This window comes from Amblyomma americanum, chromosome 10 (assembly GCF_052857255.1).
Source record: "Amblyomma americanum isolate KBUSLIRL-KWMA chromosome 10, ASM5285725v1, whole genome shotgun sequence".
Lineage (NCBI taxonomy): Eukaryota > Metazoa > Arthropoda > Arachnida > Ixodida > Ixodidae > Amblyomma > Amblyomma americanum.
The window spans coordinates 123,871,911-123,893,577 of record NC_135506.1 but is presented as its reverse complement, the minus strand read 5'-3'; the positions used below and the strand labels follow the sequence as shown (position 1 = coordinate 123,893,577).

General features: G+C 52.4%; 1 protein-coding gene across 6 annotated transcripts in view; it reads left to right on the top strand.

The window, feature by feature from the left end:
* Positions 1 to 21,667, top strand: part of LOC144107268 (TBC1 domain family member 25) — a 131,833-nt gene that overhangs the window by 59,952 nt on the left and 50,214 nt on the right. For 3 of the 6 annotated variants that reach the window (XM_077640271.1, XM_077640270.1, XM_077640269.1), the window contains exon 1: positions 8,747 to 9,036. The exons of the other annotated variants lie outside the window; for them this stretch is intronic. In XM_077640271.1, coding sequence (XP_077496397.1) covers positions 8,887 to 9,036 — 150 coding nt within the window. In that variant the 5' untranslated portion in view covers positions 8,747 to 8,886. Of the gene's footprint in view, positions 1 to 8,746; positions 9,037 to 21,667 lie in introns of those variants that run through there. 6 annotated transcript variants of the gene reach the window in all.

Sequence of the window (21,667 nt, the reverse complement as noted above, 5' to 3'; positions counted from 1 at the left end):
CTTCACCACCACAAATGATCTTTTTTTCTAGACGAAAATTTTTGTTTCATGCACAAAATAGCATAACTTTCGTTTTTGCAGGATTAATTTTTAGTAGATTAATATCAGACCATTCACGAAGCCGATTAAGAAGTTGATTACACTTGGTGACTAGTTCATTCACATCAGGACCAGAGAACAAAATCGTGCAGTCATCAGCGTAAATAATGAATTTTAAACCTTGGTCAATGTTCGCAATACTGTTTAAATAGACATTAAATAGCAGAGGGCCTAGTACACTTCCCTGAGGTACGCCTCTGATTATAGGTAGTAGAGATGATTGGTGGTTTCGAATATATACACACTGTTGCCTGTCAGCTAAGTAAGATTTTATTAAAGATAAAGGGTTGCCTGTTTTACACGTTCGACCCTTTTAAGCTCATTTATTTCTAAAACCGGTGCAGTTACCCTTTAATGACATCCTGTTCGAAATCAGGCTCTTTGAAGAAATGGGCTTTGGCAGGGCATGTAATACGAAGACAAGATAAGCGCTGGTCCTTAAGGGTAACGGAGTGGACTCCAAGAGAAGGCAAGCGTAGCAGGGGGCGAAAGAAAGTTAGGTGGGCGGATGAGATTAGGAAGTTTGCGGGAATATGCTGGATGCAGCTGGCAAAGGACAGGGTTAATTGGAGAGACATGGGAGAGGCCTATGCCCTGCAGTGGGCATAGTAAGGCTGACGATGATGGCGATGATAATACAATGGGAGGTACTCGAACATGCTAGTCAGATTTTAGAATTTGGCGGTGGTGATGACATCACCGTCCTCCTTACCAGTGAGGGAATTTCGTTACTGAGAAACCGGGTGGCTTTTGCAAGGCGGTAGCCAGGTCGCATTATTTGGCCGGATAACACCAGCGGCTGGGAGAGCATGGGTAAATGAAAGAAAGAAAAAATAACTAATGAGGGGGCTGGGAAGTTATTGGCGCAAGGGCAACGCAGCCAAGGAGCGCCATGGCACGTAGACTCTTTCGTGTATACAAGGTGGGTTCAAGGACTCATTTTCCAAGCTATTCTCCGCAAGGATTCCAGCAGCGGGCCAGGGAAAAGCCAGGGGAAAAAAATGAAAACTCGCAGGACGGCCACTGTTGTGTAACGGAAAGTTCGGCGACAGCTGCTGAGGTATTTTCATTTCGCAATGTTTTGAGGTGAAAAATTTCAGGCCGACATACATATAGAGCATTGTTTTAACTTTTCCTGCACGCACTCGTTCTTGGACTGGCACTCCTCCTCTGCCGTCGCTGAGGCTGTCCTCGGGCGTCGCAGACGGAGCATTCCTCCGCTCTCGCCACACTTGGTGTCCACACTCGGGTAACGCCTACTATACTGCTGCCACTACAATGACGCAAAACCGGGGGAACGGGCCTCTGCCATCTGTCGCTTCAAAAACAACAGACAGGGATAATGCGCACGACACACAGCCTCAGTATGAGCCCGAAAACTATGGTATAACTCACTACGCGAGTGAAACAACACAACTGCACGTCGGCACAAATAACCACGGAAAAATGATGATCGAATTGCGTATAGTTAGGCGAAATGAGAATTAGGCGTGCTAGCAGTTCGGGTTACCCTTCGGCTGTGGTTTTCAGGTCCAGTGTTCACGGATGGCAGTTGTTCGGGTAGCGATAATGAGTTAGCGTCCATGCATGCGGAATTGTTCCTTCTCTATACATTCACAGATCCCTGGGAGTGTTCCTACCACTCCTGGCGCAGTGGTGCAGCAATCACGCGATGCACCACTGCCCTTGTATGGCATGCAGGAGCTGGCATCGGTGAGACTTGCGTTGCTTGGGATGCAGCCTCTCGCGACGAACTGACCTGCCGCCTTGCACGGTGGGCACGTGAGCAGCCTGCTATAAAACTGGCTCGAGGGAGAAAGACAAATGTTGTTTTGAGTAAATGTTTTCGCACAAGTGCTGTTGAGTACGCCATCAGGTAATCAATGGTAAATGGGTTTGTTAACCTGGCTAATTCCGCGGAAGCGCGACTAAATGATGGGAGCAACGGACCACTTTCGAACGCCTCTGGGAAGGCTGCGTGCGTGCAAAAGGGGGAGCTACATCACTTCTAAGACTGTCATGCAGGCCAGCTTTCACGCTATTCAACTACGCGTCCCACTTTAGTTCACTTTCTCTGGCCTGTTTGATTTCGTCTCCATTATTCGCCCCGGTGGAAGGAAACTCCCTTTCAAGCCGCCGCAGTGGCTCAGTGGTTGTGGCGCTCCACTGCTGACCCGCAGCACGCGGTTCGATCCCGGCCGCGGCGGTCGAATTTCGATGGAGGCGAAATTCTAGAGACCCGTGTACTGTGCGATGTCAGTGCACGTTAAAGAACCCCAGGTGGTCGAAATTTCCGGAGCCCTCCACTAGGGCGTCCCTCATAGCCTGAGTCGCTTTGGGAAGTTAAACACCCATGCATCAAATCAAATCATTAAATATTGGTTCCGTCATGAGTGTTCAAGTATATCTGTGTTTCGCGCGCATTTCTCTTATCGTCCCTTAGCGTTCAAGAACCTTCCTGCGCGTGCGGAATGCACCTATCCACATCAGTAGCTTCCAACTCGTTATTCCTTCGGTCGGCGCTCCTGGGTTTCACGACATGCACCCTTGTCGCACACTTGTTTACATCTGCATTTCCGCTAGAGAGCACGGTCTCATCCCGTCCGTGGCCGCTCGTTGAAGGTGCCGCCTCCACGAGGCCACTCACAATCAGCGCCGTCAAGGAACGCAACCGCTTCAACGGAAGAGTGGCCGATATGTCTCCTGTGCTCAGTTCTCTCCTCACCGTCCACGGTATCGTCCAGCCCGGTTGTTCCCGTGGCAACACCCCCTCCCCGAATCAAAATGTCCGCCGTTCACAGTTGCCGCCCTCTACCAGCCAGCTTCTGAGAAAGTAATTGAGGAAGCTCTTTTTAATCTCAATGAAGTGCCACCGTTTCGAGCGTGTTTTTTTTTTCTCTCACGCTTGGCAGGCACATCGCTTTTTAGCTTACCTTTTGTTTTCCGAAAGGTGCTTGTGGGCCACCGGTTCCGAACGCCGGGCAGAAAAATTACGGAGTGCACTTAGAGTTACCTACGCACGTTGAAGGCGAAATTTTGTTCCTTTTCAATGACACACGTATACTCTCGAGCATACACTGCAGCCGCAAGGTTGCAAAGCGTACACTTTAGGCTCACTTTACCCGCCAATAAGCAACGCGGTATTGTGGCGTATGGATTTCGTGATCGCCACGCAATCTGAAAGGCCTGTGTGCTATTCCCCGCATCTTCTCTTTCATGATGACACCACTGAGGGTATCCTGGACCACTTTTGTTGGACGGCGGATTTCGTTGCTGTGGAGCCACACAGACTGTTTGTTACGCGGGGTCGCCAGTACTGCGGACGACGCGGATTTATAATTAATTCGGCTCAAATATGACAAGTACGTCACCAAAACCTGGTATCGAGAAAGGTATTGAAAGATCAAGACTGCCGTATGCCATCTCTGCGTCAAATTCTAGCGCGAATAAGCGAGCGGTTTTAGGGAGCCAAGCATTTTACGTCGCGCATTTAGCGTTTCAGCGCCCCATATAAGGCTCGTCACATGGCGGCAGTCAGGTTGAAAAGCCCTCGTTCACAGATTGCGTTTTCGCAGCCTGCTCTGCCAACATCCTCTCGAGAATCTACTCTGGTCACAAAAAGGAGGAGGTAGTCAGGTCGCCCTCTGCTGCGGTGTCTATGAAGGTCATGTGGCAAGAATAGCCTCTGGCTGACTTTGTTCGCGGTAAGTCGAGACGGATGCTGGTGAAGGAGAGCATTGTGCCCGTTGGACAGCTGAAAACAGGCGGCAACCAGCCGCGGTTCTGGTTCTCCTTTTCGAAAAAGGGGCACTGACTCATAACGAGTAGTGCGAACGAGCCTGTGAACGAGTCTTTTTGCTGCAAAGAACTTTGCGGGTACGCTCACTTGCAGAATTTTGCAAGTTGTAATTTGCGACAAATCACGGCTCCCGCCTAATGTCTTAATAGCGTAGTTTTAGAGCACTGCGACCTCCAGTCGCATATTTTTGTCTTTCCGAAGCCTCTCGCCGCGGCCTTGAGGGTGTTCGGGAAGAGCAGCGTGGGTCTCGCGAGCCCCACCGGTGGCTGTGTCTGGAACGGCCACCTGCTGGGGCAGTTGCGCGTAGCTTAACAGCTGCGACACTGCGCTGGTAGTGGAATGAGGACTCCCCGCGATCTATGCATCTAAAGTAGACAATGACCAGTTCCGCGTATACGGGCACTATTTAACGCTGTCCGATTTCGCAGATATTTGTCTGAAGCCGGCTTGACCTTAACAGAAACCGAAGTTAAAACAGAAGCTATAGCGCACCTGTTTCGCATTTGGCCTTACCGCGGAAAATCGTCCGCCATTTTTTTCTCATTACTCACGTATGTCCAAGCCACGACGAAAAGTGTCCTGCGCCTCTCCGTGTTCCGTAAATTATGACACGAATCCAGCCGCAGCTCCGTTATTTCACCAGCGCACCGCCACTCCGGCCCCACCTTCCCCTCTTCCCCCAGATCCGTTCCTGTCCCATGTTTCCGATTCCGAAGTTCTGCGCTAGCGAACACGTGCTCTAATTCCTCCGTGTTCGCACCCTCTCCCCCGTAGTCTTACTCGGCAGGAGGAGGTAGCGCCGGATTCGGGCAGGGGCGGCTCTGACACCATCTGTCCGTCATCGGTGGCGTGCCAAACATCTGCCAGCACCTGACAGGTGCCGTCACTGTAGCGCTGCACCGGACATTTGTGATGTGCGGCACTTGTTGTGGACGTGCCCAGCGACGGCTGCTATAAGAAAACGGCTCCTCAGGGAGGTGGGCCTGCGGTGGAACCGCGAAAGTTACTACGTGAAGTGGACTATGAACAACCGTTTCATCAGCAACCTCTGCGACTACCTCAGCGCAACGGGTCTTCACTCGTTCTTTTAACTTTTAATCTCGTGCATTCCTTCCCCCCTTCCTTTTTTTCAACCTATGCCTCAGGGCACACTTCCCGAATAAAAAAAAATATGTACAACCTTTGTCCGTAAAGTTTAGAGACTGATTTATTTTTTCTCTAGAAATGATTCCCCCAAACAAAAGTTGGTGCGTATGTGTAGAGCCATCTTTTCGGGCTAACCTGAACTATTTATGTTAATTGCTGCCAGCCGCTAGATGTCACTACATGTAGAAAAATATGTTGTCACTAGTAGTCTGCGCATTCTATTGTGAATGAATGCGGAGAGATGGACGTCCACATCAAACAGCGCGTAAACATAAAATTCTGTGTGAAGCTTGGCAAGACAGCCACACAGACGTATGAGCTCCTTCGTGACGCTTACGTCAACGAGACATTATCGCAGGCGCGAGTTTTCGAGTGACACAAGAGGTAAGTTTCGGGGAGAACGTCGGTGGAAGACGACACAAGGCAGGGGCGCCCTTCAACCTCACGGAATGAAAAAACGTGGCTCGGATCAGGGAAATCGTACAGCAATACCACATCATTACAGTCCGCATGCTATCAGATGCTCTCCACATTAGTAAGACAACGTGCCACCGAATTGTGCGTGAGAACTTGGGTAAACGAAAGCTGAATGCCAGACTTGTGCTGCACTCCCTCGCAAAGGACCAGAAGGACACGCGGGCTACAGGGAGCGCTGATTTTCTCTCCGAGGCAGAGAAGGATGCTGCATTCGTCGACAGCATCCGTGCTGAAGGTGCGGCGACAGAATGCCAAAACAAAGACGATGCTGATAGTTTTTTTCGATGACAGAGGTGTCATACACCACGAGTTCGTCGCACAAGGGCGGACGGTGAATCAGGAGTTTTATATCCGCGTGCTCCAACACATGCGTGATGCATTGCGACGCCGTCGCCCCGACTTATGGGCATATGGATAATGGAGCCTTCTCCACGATAACGCAAGGCCGCACACTGCTCTCAGCGTGACAGAATTTCTCGCCAAGCACAGCTACTGTACTTCCCCATCCGCCATACTCGTCTGACCTCTCCCCATGCGATTTTTTCCTGTTTCCTCGTGTGAAGAGAGCCCTAAAGGGTCGCTGGATGGGGAGTGTGGAGGCCATTCAAGACGACGACAAAGGAGCTGACAGTCCTGCCAAAAGAAGCGTTTTTCAACTGTTTACAAGACCTCAAGAAGCGTTGGAAGCTGTGTATAGAGAGCATGGAGACTGTATCGAAGGGGTGCTCCACGAATGATTTCAGCGTTAAAGGCATTTTTTTTTTTAATGGACTCAGTCTCGGAACTTTTGCGGTCAAAGGTTGTATGTCGTGTGGTCTTTCACACAATCATTGTGATGGTGAAAGGGGAAACAGTGTCCTTGTCTGTGGGGGCAAGAGCATCCGCTGTCGCGTACGTCATACCCTTAAAAGCGGAGTTTAAGTGTCCGCCCCCCCCCATTTTTCCTCGTCTTTTTTTTGTACGGACGTCTAAGGACAGAAATGACCTCGCCGCTGATGTCATCCGTCGCGACTATTACTATAAGTACTTATCGAATAATGCATCTATCATTAAAAATGCCCAGCTGTAACCTAAAACCTGTTTTGTGGGGGCATTTCTGTTAGTAAACTACTGTGCCATCAGAATGGTTGAGAAAGGCCACGGCTGCTACCACAGCCGGCCAGTTCACCAGGACGGCGCGCGTGCCACGCAATGCGAATGCTTTCGGTGTGCTGTGCCGAGACGAAGGTGCTATGTTCGGCCGCGCGTGCAGCTTGATGCCGTGCGGGTCATACAATGTACTGACAGGACGCGCCAAAGCAATCGCCCTGTAGGTCCGTAATGTGCGCGAAGAAAAATGCTACTCTGCAAGTCGTTACAAGAGCCGGAGGAAGTCCAGCGCAAGGACAAATGCGTGTCACTGCATTACCGGTCATCGGGAAGGATTACTTCGAGTGACTGACCACCCTGTCCCTTCGAGGGTGCCTCGTGGCAATCTCTCATGGGTGTTGCTGCTGCGATCATTAAGGACGGATCAAAATTCAGAAATTTGTATTTGCCTGAGAGTTCCCGCCGTACGCGATTTGTCGTGGCAACTGAATGATACGATTAGGCAGTCTTTCCTAAAGCAGGAAATCTCTGGCCCGATGCTGATGCGAGCGAGGCATAATTATAGAGCCAGCTGCGTAGGCACAGGGTAAAGGGGAAGTGGTTCTCCTTTCTTTTTTACGGCGAAAGCTGTTATCCTTGCTTTAGACATTTAGCTCAAGCGAGCATGGGTGCCACCCCTACTGCATGCCTCAGCAGCGTATACCCGTGTTGCGCCGGAGGAGAGAAGAGAGGCGTTTAATGGGAAAAGAGGTCGCGCCGACGCCGGTGGCCGCTGCATCCAATGCCACCTAGAATTCTAGATGGGACTGGTTCGACTCGGCGTCGATTTAAATGGTTTAGCTTATCCATCCATCCGTCCGTCCATACTAAGGAGGAAAGGAGGGGGTGCGCAATGCGCGGTCAGTGCACCTAACGCGGAGGGGGGGGGGGGGGGGGGTGGAGCGCACGCGGCTTAGGTGAAGATAGCTTGGCTCCAGGAGGAGGCACCGGATCTGCAGTGGTTACTGCGGGGAGGCGGGAGGGGGGGGGGGGGGGGGGAACCCTACGGAAAATTTGCGACCAGTTGCTGCTGTGCGTTTGCACCGGTATGTGCGCCGGTGTTTAGCAATGGGTTTGTCATGAATTCTGTACACGAAGTGCGGTGCTTTAGCGACGACGCCTTCTGCACAGTGAAGCCCATCGAGCATGTATGGTTTCCGTATTGTGTTTTCTTCTTGATGCCCTTTGTCGTGGGGGCGGGCCATGAGGCATCGACGTTTCCTTGGTGTTGTGTGAAATGGCTCCGAACTGTGCAGAATGCGCAGCGTTCTAGTGTACTCTGCATGCGTGCTCAGCAAGGGCCATAAAAGGGGGCAGAGGCGAGACGCCTTCGAAAGGGAAATGAGGATGTCCGCGCCCTTGGGTTCTTCGGGGGCACGCATCTGCGGGAGTGGCGAGGCGGACTTCACGATGGAGGAGGCTTCGCAGAGGAGGGTGGGGGCCGTCAGGGGAGGCGACCGACTCTGCTGTAATACAATGTGTAAATAATTTTTTTTTTTTTCTGTAGGCGGTCCTGCTTGATCAGAAATAAGAACTTGATGTGGCTGACGTGAAAACTGGAGTGGACATAACGAGATCATGGCACATCTTTCGATCTCTAGGCGTATTTTTTTTCTTAGCGGCTGCCTTGCGTGGTACTACGACGGTATACGGAAATAATCATTGTGGAATGTAGCTGCCTTATCCTTTCCCCGTTGTTGCGTGGCTCGCAATAAGGGTGCGTCCCGCGGGCAAACGCACCGCGGTAGAAAAGAAGTTCGCGGAAGGCGGGGTGGGCAGCGATGGTGGCGCCGACTCCTTGCGCCGTGGGAGGCGCCCTCTCTCTCGCGTGTGCAGCGATAACGGCGCGGAGCACCTCTGCTCTCATTCGGGCGGTGCTGACTCCCCCGCCTCGGCTGCTGACAGCGCTGCCTGACGTTCTCGCCGAGTCCACGGAATGCGACGCGCGCCGTGGCCTTTCCGCGCACTGCTTTCCGATGTGTGACGCCTCCAAGCGCGGCGAAGGCGGCCGCGGTCCTTCGGCCGAGCACAGTGGCGGCACCCGTGGATGCCGTGCGGATTGCCCGAGGGAAGAGGCAACCTGTCGGCGATACTGGCCCCAATGGGTGAGGGGCTGTATCGGCGTGTTTTGTCTGGGCCGCCCTGGCACCACGTGTCCTCCACGGCGCAGGCACAATGCGTCGATAGCGGCGCTTGGCCGATAGCGTCCGGCGGCGACTGTTGCCAACGGCTTCCGGATGCCCTCCTCCCGCCGCCGCTCAGACCCCGCCGCGCGACGATGGGCGCCTGAAGGATTCGAAACTGCGCTTGGCTGCGCCCGGATTACCATGCACGTGTACTACAAGACCGGCGTCTGCGTGGATGCGTTTCTCGCCATCGCCCATGGGGTGAGTGGAGGAGGGCCGCTTCGGTGGCTCGCCTCGAGCGCGGCCGCCGATCCTCGTCGGAAGGTGGCGCGTCTGTCCACTCGTGCGGTCGGTTAGCACGGCTGTCAGTGCCCAGCACAGAGAATGATCTTGTGGAAAAACATTTCGTCGCACGCGTGCCGAAATTCCCAGCCTCGCCCGACGACGCGGGGCAGGAGTGTGCGGTGCAGATCTTGGCTCTTGCTAAGTCAACAAACGGGTGCCACAAGGCTGTCATTACGAGCGGCTCGGCTGCACCTTGCGCGCCGTGGTGGCCCTTGGGCAGCAACGTGAGAAGACTGCGTTGGAGTACGTCAGCGAAAGCACCTTCGTTTGTGTGTGGGGCCGTCTTTCGTTCGTGTATGCCGCGGTGTGCTCGCTCTCTGTCGGTGTGTGATGTATGGAAGACAAACGTGTCGTTGCCGTGCAGACGAAAGGGCGTGGCAGCGGGCATCCTCGCGGTATGTTCCAGCTGCCACTTGTACCGTGCTGTAGTCGTTAACAGATGTTCCACGCGTCCGTCCAAACTGGCTGCGTCCACTCGGTAGTGACGGCTTGGAAATTAAGGCTCATAACTAAGGCGGTTGTTTCTTGCTTGTATCCTAGCGGCATTTCCCCACTGAAGGCGTGCTTTCAGGAGAAACTACGTTTACGGCGATCTTCGCTTACAACTGGGCACACTCCAATTCGGCGAGTAGCAATGCGGGATTCTTGGCCCCGCTGCAAATGAGCAGCTGAGGGGAGAACTTCGAAGCACTGCTTTGCCGTTCGCCGGCCAATGAGTCAGCGCTGCGCAGAGCATTTCGTGTGCATCACAGCAGACGCAGAGAGATTTTGGCTTGCGACGAGAGCGCCCTTTGCGCGCCGTCGGTGTAGTTCACGCGAGACGTATACGGGATGGGGCCACGGAATGTAGGCGCCAGTGAGTGTAACCGCGACTCCATAGCGCGCCGACCATTGGAGCGCCCAGCCGCAGGTGTAGGAAGCAGGTTTCTCTTTGGAGGCCCGCGCGCCAAGTGTGTCGGTAAAAATGATCTAGAACATTCTAGTGCAGTTTAAGGTGGAGTCAGTTTGTTGCTGGCAGGCGCACAAGACAGCCTGCGACTGCTTTCGGGGTCTGCTTTTGCAGTGAAATCATTCCTGATTCGCATGTGAATCTCTTGTGGGGACTCTGCTTGTAACCGTGCTGTTGAGCTGGAACGTAAGCTGAGCTTTCTTTTTTCGTTGTCGTGCAAGGTGCCCCCTATATAGATGGGCGGGTACCGCTGCCTGTTCAGCTTTTTCTCTTCGTACCTGGCGGTGACGTGATTCCGACGAATGCTTCGTTTACTCACGAATAGACCGTGGGCACAGGGTTCGCTTTGCGCGAAAGCTGACTAATTCATGAGGCTGTTTCCAGCCTGGGTCTTTGACGCGAGTGGGCTCTTGTTGCTGCGTGTTGCAGGCACCCCGGCGCATCGTGTACGGCAGGCATGATTCGGTTCTGCCAACGCTCCTCCAACATAGTTGGGTAGAACGTCCCCTTTGAAACATGTTTGGGGCAGGTGACACAGCTTCCTTGTGTTGCTACATATTGATCATGTATAAGAACACTACAGCTGAATGGATGGATAGAAGTTTTGCTTTGAAACAAGGCCGTGACAGTTGCTACCGTACTCGGTTTTTCCTTTATTTTCGTTAAGCATTCCGCCAAACTTAACGTTCGCAGCTTCCAACTAAGCAGCGTCAAAGAGGAGAAAATTTAGGGGAACGCGTAAGAACAAGGACGCTTTAACAGCGCTTTTGTGGCGCACTTTGATCAAACACCTGAAATAGAAAACAATTAATTCGGGGTGTTACGCGACAGCGTTCCTCGCTCGCGTAGAGGTAGGGTGGCCGGCTCGCGATCCAGGGGAGAGAGGTTCATTTCCTACACTCCACCAATTTTTCCTTTAAGTGGAACTGGTTGGCTCTGACGTCACGACCCTCTCGACCAATGAGCATTTTGCTGTCACAGCCTGACTCCTTTCTGTGTTTCGTGTCCCAATGCTGTCGCATCAGAGGCAGTTTTATGCCGCAATCTGCTACCGAGGCGTGTTTGGACGTCCGCCTATGGGAGCAGTTAAACTACCCTGTTGGAATATGATTTTTTCTCGTCTTGACCTATTAAAAACACCAAGAAGTCTCAGCCACCGCGTAGATGTTACTATTTATCTCTGCATGTTTGGCTGCACTCCGGGGTGCTTAGTGAGCCAAAATGTGACCAGCCGGGAGGGGAAGGAGGCCCTTGATGCTTCAGCGGGAAGGGACGACAGAACTGACACTTCCGCGCACCTTTCGGCGGGGCGAGCGATACGGTGGAGATAAGCCGATAAATCGTGTGCGAGCAAGACGCTGCAAAAGCGCTTGCGTCATCGCACTGCCAATGCGACGCCGTATAGATAATGCGCGCCGGGTTGTTCCCAAGAGCGGAGATCCTACTTGGTAGCTGATTCTTTGAACGCTTGCACGAACAGAGCACGTGGTTGTAGGCTTTGCTCCACTCGAGCTGTGCGCTCTTTCGAGCCGAGCTCTGTTGCTGATTGTGAATTAAACAGCCGCAGTTGGCTCGGCGCCGCCAGCATCCAGCTATCGTCGAGGAAGGCTGTCTCCGTCTTCAGCGCCACATCCGACGGTGTCCGCGCCTGAGGCGACAGCGGCCTGCACGGAGCTACGCGTGACCCACTTTGGGACCCGCACTCGCAGGATTCATCCTCCGTCGAATCCAACTGCGGCCGAGATTCGATGCGGCAGCACCGACTGCCGTGGCAGTTTCGGGAGCAAAGGGACGCGCACCCCTCCCGTCAGCCTCCGCATTTCCTTTTCGCTTCCCGCTCACTTTCGTCATCGCTTCATGCAGTTGCGCGCATTACAGCAGTGCGTCACGATCGAGTTACTCTTAAAACAGCGCAGTAACATTCATTTTGTGCTCAGTGGCACGCTCCACTGTCATGGATCCGTAGAGCTCAACCGGCGTTGTTCAAAGTTGAAACTAATCCACTAGCATTGGATAACTTATACTTGCAGCTGTTTAGCAGCACATGCCGTTGCACCGTAAGGGTACACGACTGCCGTCGCCTTCATTTTCTCGCACAAACTGAAAAACGAAAAAAACGAAGAGGCACTTGAGCTCCGCCTTAAGGGAGGAGGAGAGACTTTAATGAAACGTGAGAGGTCTGCCTGGTCATTGGCCTAGCATGCTACTCCAGGGGAGGGGGAAAGAAGAGAGGAAGAGGGTGAAAAAGAGAGGAAAAGGGAAAAAGAAAGCGTGAAAGGTGAAATCAAGCACACGCACTGACACACACTATTGTCTAAGGGCGTTCACCAAACGCGTTTAAATGGGCTCTGAAAGGGGCGCTAATAAAGTTGCGGTATGCCGGAGATGCTAAAGTACGCTGCTTCACGAATATTGTCCAGCAAAAATTTTTTTATAGCGCTTTGAAGAAGCTAACTTATCTCTAGTCTTTTTTTTTAATTGGTTTTGGGGGAAAGGAAATGGCGCAGTATCTGTCTCGTATATCGTTGGACACCTGAACCGCGCCGTAAGGGAAGGGATAAAGGAGGGAGTGAAAGAAAAAGAAGAGGTGCCGGAGTGGAGGGCTCCGGAATAATTTCGACCACCTGGGGATCTTTAACGTGCACTGACATCGCACAGCACACGGGCGCCTTAGCGTTTTTCCTCCAAAAAAAAAACGCAGCCGCCGCGGTCGGGCTCGAACCGGGAACTCCGGATCAGTAGTCGAGCGCCCTAACCACTGAGCCACCGTGGCGGGGCAAGTTATCTGTAGTCAAAATTTGAATTTCAGTGTCTTCGCTTCTTTCCCTCTCCTCTCGTCACTTTTTGCACGCTGGAAGGTCGGCGGTACTCTGTCGGCCCCACCTCCGGCAGTGGAGCCACCTCACCCATCGGAGCTACGCGTCTTATTGGCCGCGGCCACGGTAGCTGCCCGACGTATGAACGAATCTGACCAACAGCCACCTCTCAACTTGTATACGCAGATGAAAGCGACGGAGGAGGGTGCGAGCATGAAAAAGTCGCAGGGAAGGGCTCGCCAACTTTTTCGCGTGATTGTGGGTCCTCTGCTTCGATTAGAAGTGTATTATTTGGCTGTGGTTAAAGCTCTGGTTAACCCTAATTGAATTGCGAAAGCTTCGTTTCCTCGGCACGTCGTCTACGCAGCGTCTTTATCTGACGCTCTCGAGAACTCAAACCGGTCTCTTTCGCAGTTGAAGAGTCACTCCTGGACGGGGCACGACTTCTAGCCGCATCTTCGTTACGACGTTTCTCGAGTCGTGCGGCGCGTTCTTCTGCCGTCTCTTGAACGCGTTGTCTCTTCCTCGCTTCGTTCTTTCGTTGTTTCTTCTCTTCCGCGCTCTCCATAACGACTAGAATCCACTGAGGCGAAGCGTGTATATATATATATATATATATATATATATATATATATATATATATATATATATATATATATATATATATATATATATATATATATATATATATATATATATATATATATATATATACTCCCACGAGGCGACACCTCCTCTCCCTCTACCCCAGCGGAGCACATCTGGTGCAGCGAGCGGCGACGGCAGCGGCGTCGACAGCGCCGCTGGAGCGCGGCTGCGGCGTTGCTAGGCAACGGCGGCTCAAGGTCGTTCGTCCGCCATGGCATACGGCTGAAATGCGCGACGAGCTGAAATGGTTCGCTGGCTGGGTATACAGTGTTGCTTTCGCAACAAAAACCAATAATGCTCTTGTCCCGCGCGCAGCCGAAGCCGTATCACTACAGGGTCCATGCGTCGCGTCATACCGCCTTTAGGGTATGACGCAATAGCGCTAATGTGCTAACGCTCATATATACGGAGCCCGTCATTCCCGACTCCACATTCCTAGATCGCTGGGAGTCCTCATACCACTCCTGGCGCGGTGGTGCAGCGCTTAAGCGATGCGCCACTGCCCTGCGATGGAAAGTGCTGCCTCCGGTGGGGCTTGTGCGACCCAGGTTGCTCTCCGCGAGCAACCTCTCGCGGCCAGTCATTAAGTTAACTGCCACCCGTGGGAGTGGTCAGTTTACTCACTATTCGGTGGGCAGGTTGGGATGACGCCTCAAGGTCACTGGCCGAGGTGGCCCACCTAGTTGCAGGACAGTGACAGGCGGGCATTAACGCTTCCGCGTTAAAGGAAAAACACCAACTGTTGTGGTATACAAGACGCAGAGAAGTTTAATTCACCTCAAAACACCACGATTTTACGCTGTTGGTTACTTGTTGTGTTTTTTTCACTGCTGAAGAAATTAAACTCAGAAAATTTTGGTAGCGCTTGCGAATCTAAATTGAGAACTGCGGAGTGCTGTCGTAAGCGACATCATCAGCCCAACCTGCGGATGCGGTGTAAACACAAAATAAACTACGTTCCCTCCAGCCTGTGAATTGCTGTCGGGAATTTATCTTGCCCTAGACGTGTGACGGTGCTGGCAAGGGAAGTGGTACGAGGAGGCGTTGCGACATATGAAGGAAGCTAACAGTCAATGAAATCAGGGAAAACATTTGAGAATGATTTTATTTGTACTCTGAGGTGTTCATGAATATAAAGTTAGCAGTGCAATGATTTAATGCCAAAAAGAATAGACGGTAGAACAAGCATGTGCCGCCGGTGGGATCCGAACCCACGACCTCCCTAGGTCGCGTACGATGCTTTACGAACTGAGCTACGGCGCCGGCTGTCCAACCTTCTACTCTCGAATGTATTCGTGTTGTGTGTAACCTAATTTTGGTAGTGTTCACCAGCACCACCCTCGTCCATAGTGGGCTACGTAGTACGTCTTGTACTAACGTGAATGTCGCGCGGTATGTGATCGAATTGTAAGTGCGGAAGTTGTGCGAGAACCCTCTCATGCTACCCGTGGCACCAAGACTGCCAGAACCGAGACCGTCATGAGCTGGTGGGCAGACAAAAGGGTGGCTGTATGAGGGGCTGGTTATGGTATACGGCTTACGGGAGCCAACGTTTATGAACGCAAGAAAAGCATGGGGGAACACTTTTTTTTTTGCTTCTTGTGTATAACGGGGCGAGCTGATAAGCGGAGCTGGTTCCAAGGGGAGGAAAACGCGTCCGTGGGCCGAGCGCAAATTTGCTGGTGGGAAAGAAAGAGCCAGTGGGAGGCAGCCCTCCCCCTTGTGGCGCCAGGAGACCGCGTGTACAGCCAGCCTTATCTGGCATTGTTGGCCGTGGGGGCATCGTTGCTGCGCTCCCAGGTGCGTCGTCTCTGGAGCCTTTGTTTACCGGCGCCTTTCCAAAGTCCAGGAGACACTCTTCGCCCCGTTGGAACTCTGCGTGGTCGCTCTTCGTGCAGCTTCCTTCCCACAGCGAGCCTTTATCGCGTGAAAAGCGCCTTTCATGCATCGCTGGATCCCGCAATCTCCACCGCAAAAAATGAGCCCGGGTCTCCTTCCCACCCACCGGTGCTGGTCTGCGCCGTCGTTTTTGACGCGGTACAATTGGAACCCCGTCCCTCTGAAGCATCCGTTGGCAAAAGAAACGGCGCGTGTCCAGCAATCATACGAGGCATTCTACACAAGGAACAAAGTCAGAGCGCAAAAGATTGCGCTGGACGTCCTCGTGAACGCTTATAGGAAACAGGAACGAAAACATCGTGTCCCTTCGCCATTTCTCGTAGGTTATTTCCTTGTCGAGGAAAAGGGTCTGCACAGCGTCTTCGCTCAGACCGGGCTGCAGTATGGGCTAACTCAACGCCGCCTCTCCATCCCGACAGTCGCTGCTCCTCAGCAGCTGCTATGGCGTCCCTCGTACCGCGCCTTGAGACGCATGCCATGCCGTATCATTTGCTCGAATCCAAGGTGCGCGGACATCATGAATGACCTACAGCTTGCACCTAATATTATGCTGTCATTTACCTCGCAGGAATGGAAGCACCGGCACTACAAATTGAGAGTATCGCAAACGGATCCATGGAAACATGGATCCGTTTGATCCAAAATGGCTCCAAATGATTCATGGTGCCCAGAGGAGGCAGGTGGGCCGCCTGGGTCCACGTGAACTTGCGGCGTCATCACAACCTGGCCACCGAATAGCGAGCAAACTGCCCACCGTGGCAGGTGGCAGTCAAAATAATGATCGGTCGCTCGGGAAGAGCAACCAGGGCCGCACAAGGTCGACCGCTGGGAGCACTTTCCATCGCAGGGCAGTGGCGCATCGCTTAACCGCTGCACCACTGCGCCAGGACCCCGTATGAGGACTCTCAGGGATCTACGAATATAAAGTAGAGAACGACTTTCTGCATATATATGGGCATTAACCCACTACGCTATCGCGTCATACCATTAAGGCGGAGCGTAAGTCTCCCCTCCGCGGTGGCTTGGTGCTCGGCAGCCGACCCGAGAGACGCGGGTTCGATCCCGGCTGCCGCGGCCGAATCACGAAGGAGGCGAAATTCTAGAAGCCCGTGCACTGTGCGATGTCAGTGCAGGTTAACAGACTCCAGGTGGTCGAAATTTCCGGAGTTCTTCACTACACGGCGTCCCTCATAGCCCGAGTCGCTTTGGGACGTTACACCCCCATAAACAATAAGTGTCCCCTCCAATTTTTGTTATTGTCGTTACTGCTTTTAACTTGCTAGAGATTGAAACTTGCGCAGGCGAGAACATGGCCTTCTGCGGGACTTCAGCCCGTGTGCGCTGCCGTGGCTCGCTCTCGCCGGTTTTCGTGCGCCTGTTCGTAACCCCACCAGGTGAGGGCAACGATGTCCGTGCCTCGTTGGTTGACAGAAACGGCGTAACCGCGCTGTGAAGAAGAAGGACATTAGCGTAGCCGCGCTGCTAGCGCGCAGAGCGAGAGCCTGCCGACCCTGACAGACCAGAGACTGTTTCGCCGCCGCCTGAGCGCTCACCTAAGCCCCCGTCACACTGCGAACAGGTTGGTCTGGCATCATTGTAATCGATACCACGAAGGTATACGGCGAGGACGGATAACGTATACTCAGCGCTCAAATCTCTACTGAACTTCAGGAAAACCGCGCACAGAAGAAGCAAGCAAAAATGACACACGTGCTGTCTACCTCGGCCATTTCTCCGATTAAATGTGTAAGCAGAACGCTTCTTTCACGAGACAAGGACGCCGAGCCACGGGAAGGAAAATGCGCTCCTCTATAGGTGCGATTGCGTCTCCCGTTTTCAGTGCTGCTCCTTTTTAAAGGAGTGTACACATTGGGCCCGTATGTTTTTGTTTGTGATGATGCGCAAGGCATTATTATATACGGACTATCATGAGGTATCTTCCTACGAGCACTAAATAATTTATAATCTCATTTCTTTCTCGTACTCTTTCGGATTCAACAGCCGAACGTGGACTGTGACGTCAAAAAGTGGTTTTATGTCACGTGAGGCGTGAAAAAACTCCAATATAATCGCTGCTTCCACACTCGTTTTCATTCCGGCTATTGAGGAAGGCTGGTTTCAGCACTGTAGTGAATTAAAAGTATGCAGGAGCGATTATATGGACGTTTTTCCATGCATCACGTGACGTAAAACCACTCTTAGACGTCACAGTCATCGTTCGGCTGTTGAAACCGAAACAGCATGAAAGGAACAATACGATGATAAATTATTTTGCGGTCTTAGGTAAATACCGTATACGGTGATTAATGCGTGCTATATGTATTCCGCATCATTGCAGAGATGAGAACATGCCACCAAAGCTAGGTATCTATGCTCTTTTAGGTTGATACACATTTCCTAGTTTATCTAGTTACAGTGGCAGGCTGTGCACTGTACGCTTTTTCCAGCAGGAAATGAAACGTGATACACGCTTGGCTGTTTAGGCTTTAGGTTTTATGGTGTTTAACGTCCCAAAGCGACTCAGGCTACGAGGGGCGCCGTAGTGCTGCGGATAATTTCGACCTCCTGGGGTTCTTTAATGTGCACTGACATCGCACAGTACACAGACCTCTAGAATTTGAAAAAAAAAGAATTGGTTTTTGAGGAAAGAAAATGACGCAGTAGCTGTCACACATATCTCGGTGGATACACGAACCGGGCCGTAAGGGAAGGGATAAATGAGGGAGGGAAAGAAGAAAGAGGTGTGATAGCATAGGGCTCCGGAATAATTTCGACTACCTGGGGATCTTTAACGTGCACTGTCATCGCACAGCTCGCGGGCGACTTTTGCCTTTCACCTCCTTCGAAACGCGGCCGCCGCGGTCGGGATAGAACCCGAGTCTTTCGGGTCGGCAGCCGAGCGCCAAAAGCACTGAGCCACCGCGGCGTCTATGCTTAATTGCGTACGCATGCCTAACAGTTGCTGTTGTCTGATACTCCTAGATGCCCTGTTGCTGACCACTGGGGCAAATGGCACCAGTGTCTTTGGGGGCAGAGAAAATCAGAGAAAACCTTGGCGCAATCCGAGCCAAAGACGATGGACGTATGGTAACACCGGAGTCTGTTTACTCATATATCCTTTCACCTGCCGCCATCTGAACACTTTTACACACCATGAGCGCACAGAAGGGGGTACCTGCTACTGTGCCTATAGTCAAACTCTTCATGTGACAGTTCACAGAATTCCGCGTAATTTTCGCATTGGTAACTATACAGGAGGGATAGAGAAACCACACGCAAAACGTGTGGAAGGCATGCAGATTTTCATATGATTTTTCGTATCGTATGCGCTAGCATAATTTCTCATGGTGTGCTCATACGGAACTTGTAAGTGGGGGCTGTCGCACTGTACGTCTTTTTCATTCCCGTTTCGGGCCTTTCCTGGCGGTCCCCGTTTGTACACGCCGTTCATGACGGGACATGTACAGCAGCGTAGGCTAGTCCCTCCAGCTCCTCCTTCGCGCTATAAATATGCAACACTGTGCAAGCAGTCTCTCGGATCCGTAGTGCTCTCGGTTGGCAGGAGGGCGGTAGCCTCTGCCTTGTGACAGGCTCACTTCTCTTGAGTGCCGGGCTGGCCGAGTGCACGGTTGGAAACAGGCGAGGCTTGTGTTTGCGCAGATTATATTGCAGGCACAAAAGACACGCGAGCCAGAAACGGCGACGGGCGTGCGCGCACACCTGAAGCCGCCGGGCGTAGACGATAAAGAGCGAAGCGGTAACAGGCCGAGATAGCGACACTGGGCTGGCACGGGCAACGGCCGTCGCCGGAAGCTGTTTTCGTCGCGCACTGGAGGAGAAACAAAGGAGGGACGTCGCGATCTGATTGCGCTGCTGCTGTGCCGTGCTCCAGGGCGAGACGACGCCGTCGGCCAAAGAAGTCTCAAGGCCACTTTGAGGCCCCCGACATACTCGCCGGGCATGGTGCGAGTGAGGCGCCACACTCTTAGGCAAGAAAGGAGTGGCGCAGGGGTTAATCCTTTGGGAGTTGCCACAACTGTTAGTCCTTAAAGAGACGAACCTTTACTCCTTCCGGGACCAGTTAAGATGGGACGGCAGCCACAGTTTCTCTCCGCATGGTCTGACCATCCTCCCTCTTGAGGGCGAAGTGGTGCAGTTACTCCCGTTCTACCCGATCTAGCCTTAGAGCAGCGCCCCTGAGCGTGTATCGCAGGCTCGGCTGAAGTGCTGCCGAGACCAGTTTCCGCAGGCCCAGCGTAAGCTGGCCAGAGTGCTCTTGTAACTGCGGGGCTGTGTATCTTCGTAGTGCGCGAGCACGCCGAGAGCAGGCGGATGCGTGCCGGAAGAGGGCGCGCTTAGCGGCGGTCGAAGGCCTTCCGCGGTGGCAACTGCAAGCTTTGCTGAAGCGAAGAGGATCGCCTCAGCAGGAGGCCGAGTCAAGGGAGTCCTGGATGTTATGAAGGCGAACTAGTCTGTGACCTCGGAGTCTCGGGTTAGTGATAAAGAATCTCCGCGTCGTTCCTGTGCACTGAACGAAGCCCATTTCGGGCAGGCTGAGTCCAGTCTCTGAACGGAAAGGGGGAACTGGTACGCTATCGCGCGGTAAACCGAAAGGAACGCTAACCTGCATCGACAGTCACGTACGCATAAAGGCCTACGTGCTTCGAGCGAATGGACGACAGGCTACATATGTGTTTGTCCAGATAAATGTCGCCACGTACCCGTGAGCTGGTGCCTCGAGTCAGCGCCAGAGGTGTGCAGACGTCCTCATTTTTACTTTTCCTCCCTCACCCTCACTGTTGAAGCCATGGCCCTCCCTCACCCTCGCCCTCATTTTGAAAAGTTATCCATCCTTCCCTTGCCCTCACCCTCACTTCTAAAAAATTTCTGGTCGTCCCTCGCCCTCACCGTTACATCGTCGGCCCTCCCTCACCCTCACTAACAGTCTTAAAATTCGAGTTATATTTTCTAGTCTGCAACTTCTAGATATTACTGAGTAATAAACATACAACCTTTGTCCGTAAAGTTTCGAGACCGATTTATTTTCTTCTCTATAAATAATTCCCCAAAACAAATTTTGGTCCGTATGTGTAGCGCCATCATTTCGGGCTAACCTGAGCTATTTATGTTAATTGCTGTGGCAGCCGCTAGATGACACTACATGTAGAAAAATACGTTATCACTAGTCGTCTTCACATTCTACTGTGAGTGAATGTGGAGAGATGTACGTCCACCTCGAACATCGTGTAAACATACAATTCTTTGTGAAGGTTGGCAAGACAGCCACACAGACGTATGAGCTCCTTCGTGACGCTTACGGCAACGAGACATTATCGCGGACGCGAGTTTTCGAGTGGCACAACAGGTTCGTTTCGGGGAGAACATCGGTGGAAGACGACACAAGGCAGGGGCGCACTTCAACCTCACGGAATGAAAACAACATGGCTCGGATCAGGGAAATCGTACGCCAAGACCGCACCATTACAGTCCGCATGCTATCAGATGCTCTCGACATTAATAAGAAAACATGCCACAAAATTTTGCGTGGGACCTTGGGGAAACGAAAGCTGAATGCCAGAGTTGTGCTGCACTCCCTCGCAAAGGACCAGAAGGACATGCGGGCATCAGTGAGTGCTGATTTGCCCTCCGAGGCAGAGAAGGATACCCTGCCGCGGTGGCTTAGTGGTTAGGGCGCTCGACTACTGATCCGGAGTTCCCGGATTCGAATCCGACCGCGGCGGCTGCGTTTTTATGGAGTAAAAACGCTAAGGCGCCCGTGTGCTGTGCGATGTCAGTGCACGTTAAATATCCCCAGGTGGTCGAAATTATTCCGGAACCCTCCACTACGGCACCTCTCTCTTCCTTTCTCCTTTCACTCCCTCCTTTACCCTTCCCTTACGGCGCGGTTCAGGTGTTCAACGATATATGAGACATACTGCGCCATTTCCTTTTCCCCAAAACCAATTATAATTATAAGACAGAGAAGGATGCTGCATTCGTCGACGGCATCATTGCTGATGACGAAACATGGTGTTTTCAATATGATCCTTAAATAAAAAGGCAGAGCGCCGAATGGTGGTCCACGAGCTCTCCGGCGTCGAGAAAAGTGCGGCGACAGAAGACCAAAAAAAAAAAAGACGATGCTGATAGCTTTTTTCGATGCCAGAGGTGTCATACACCACGAGTTCGTCCCAAAATGGCAGACGGTGCATCAAAAGTTTTATATCTGCGTGCT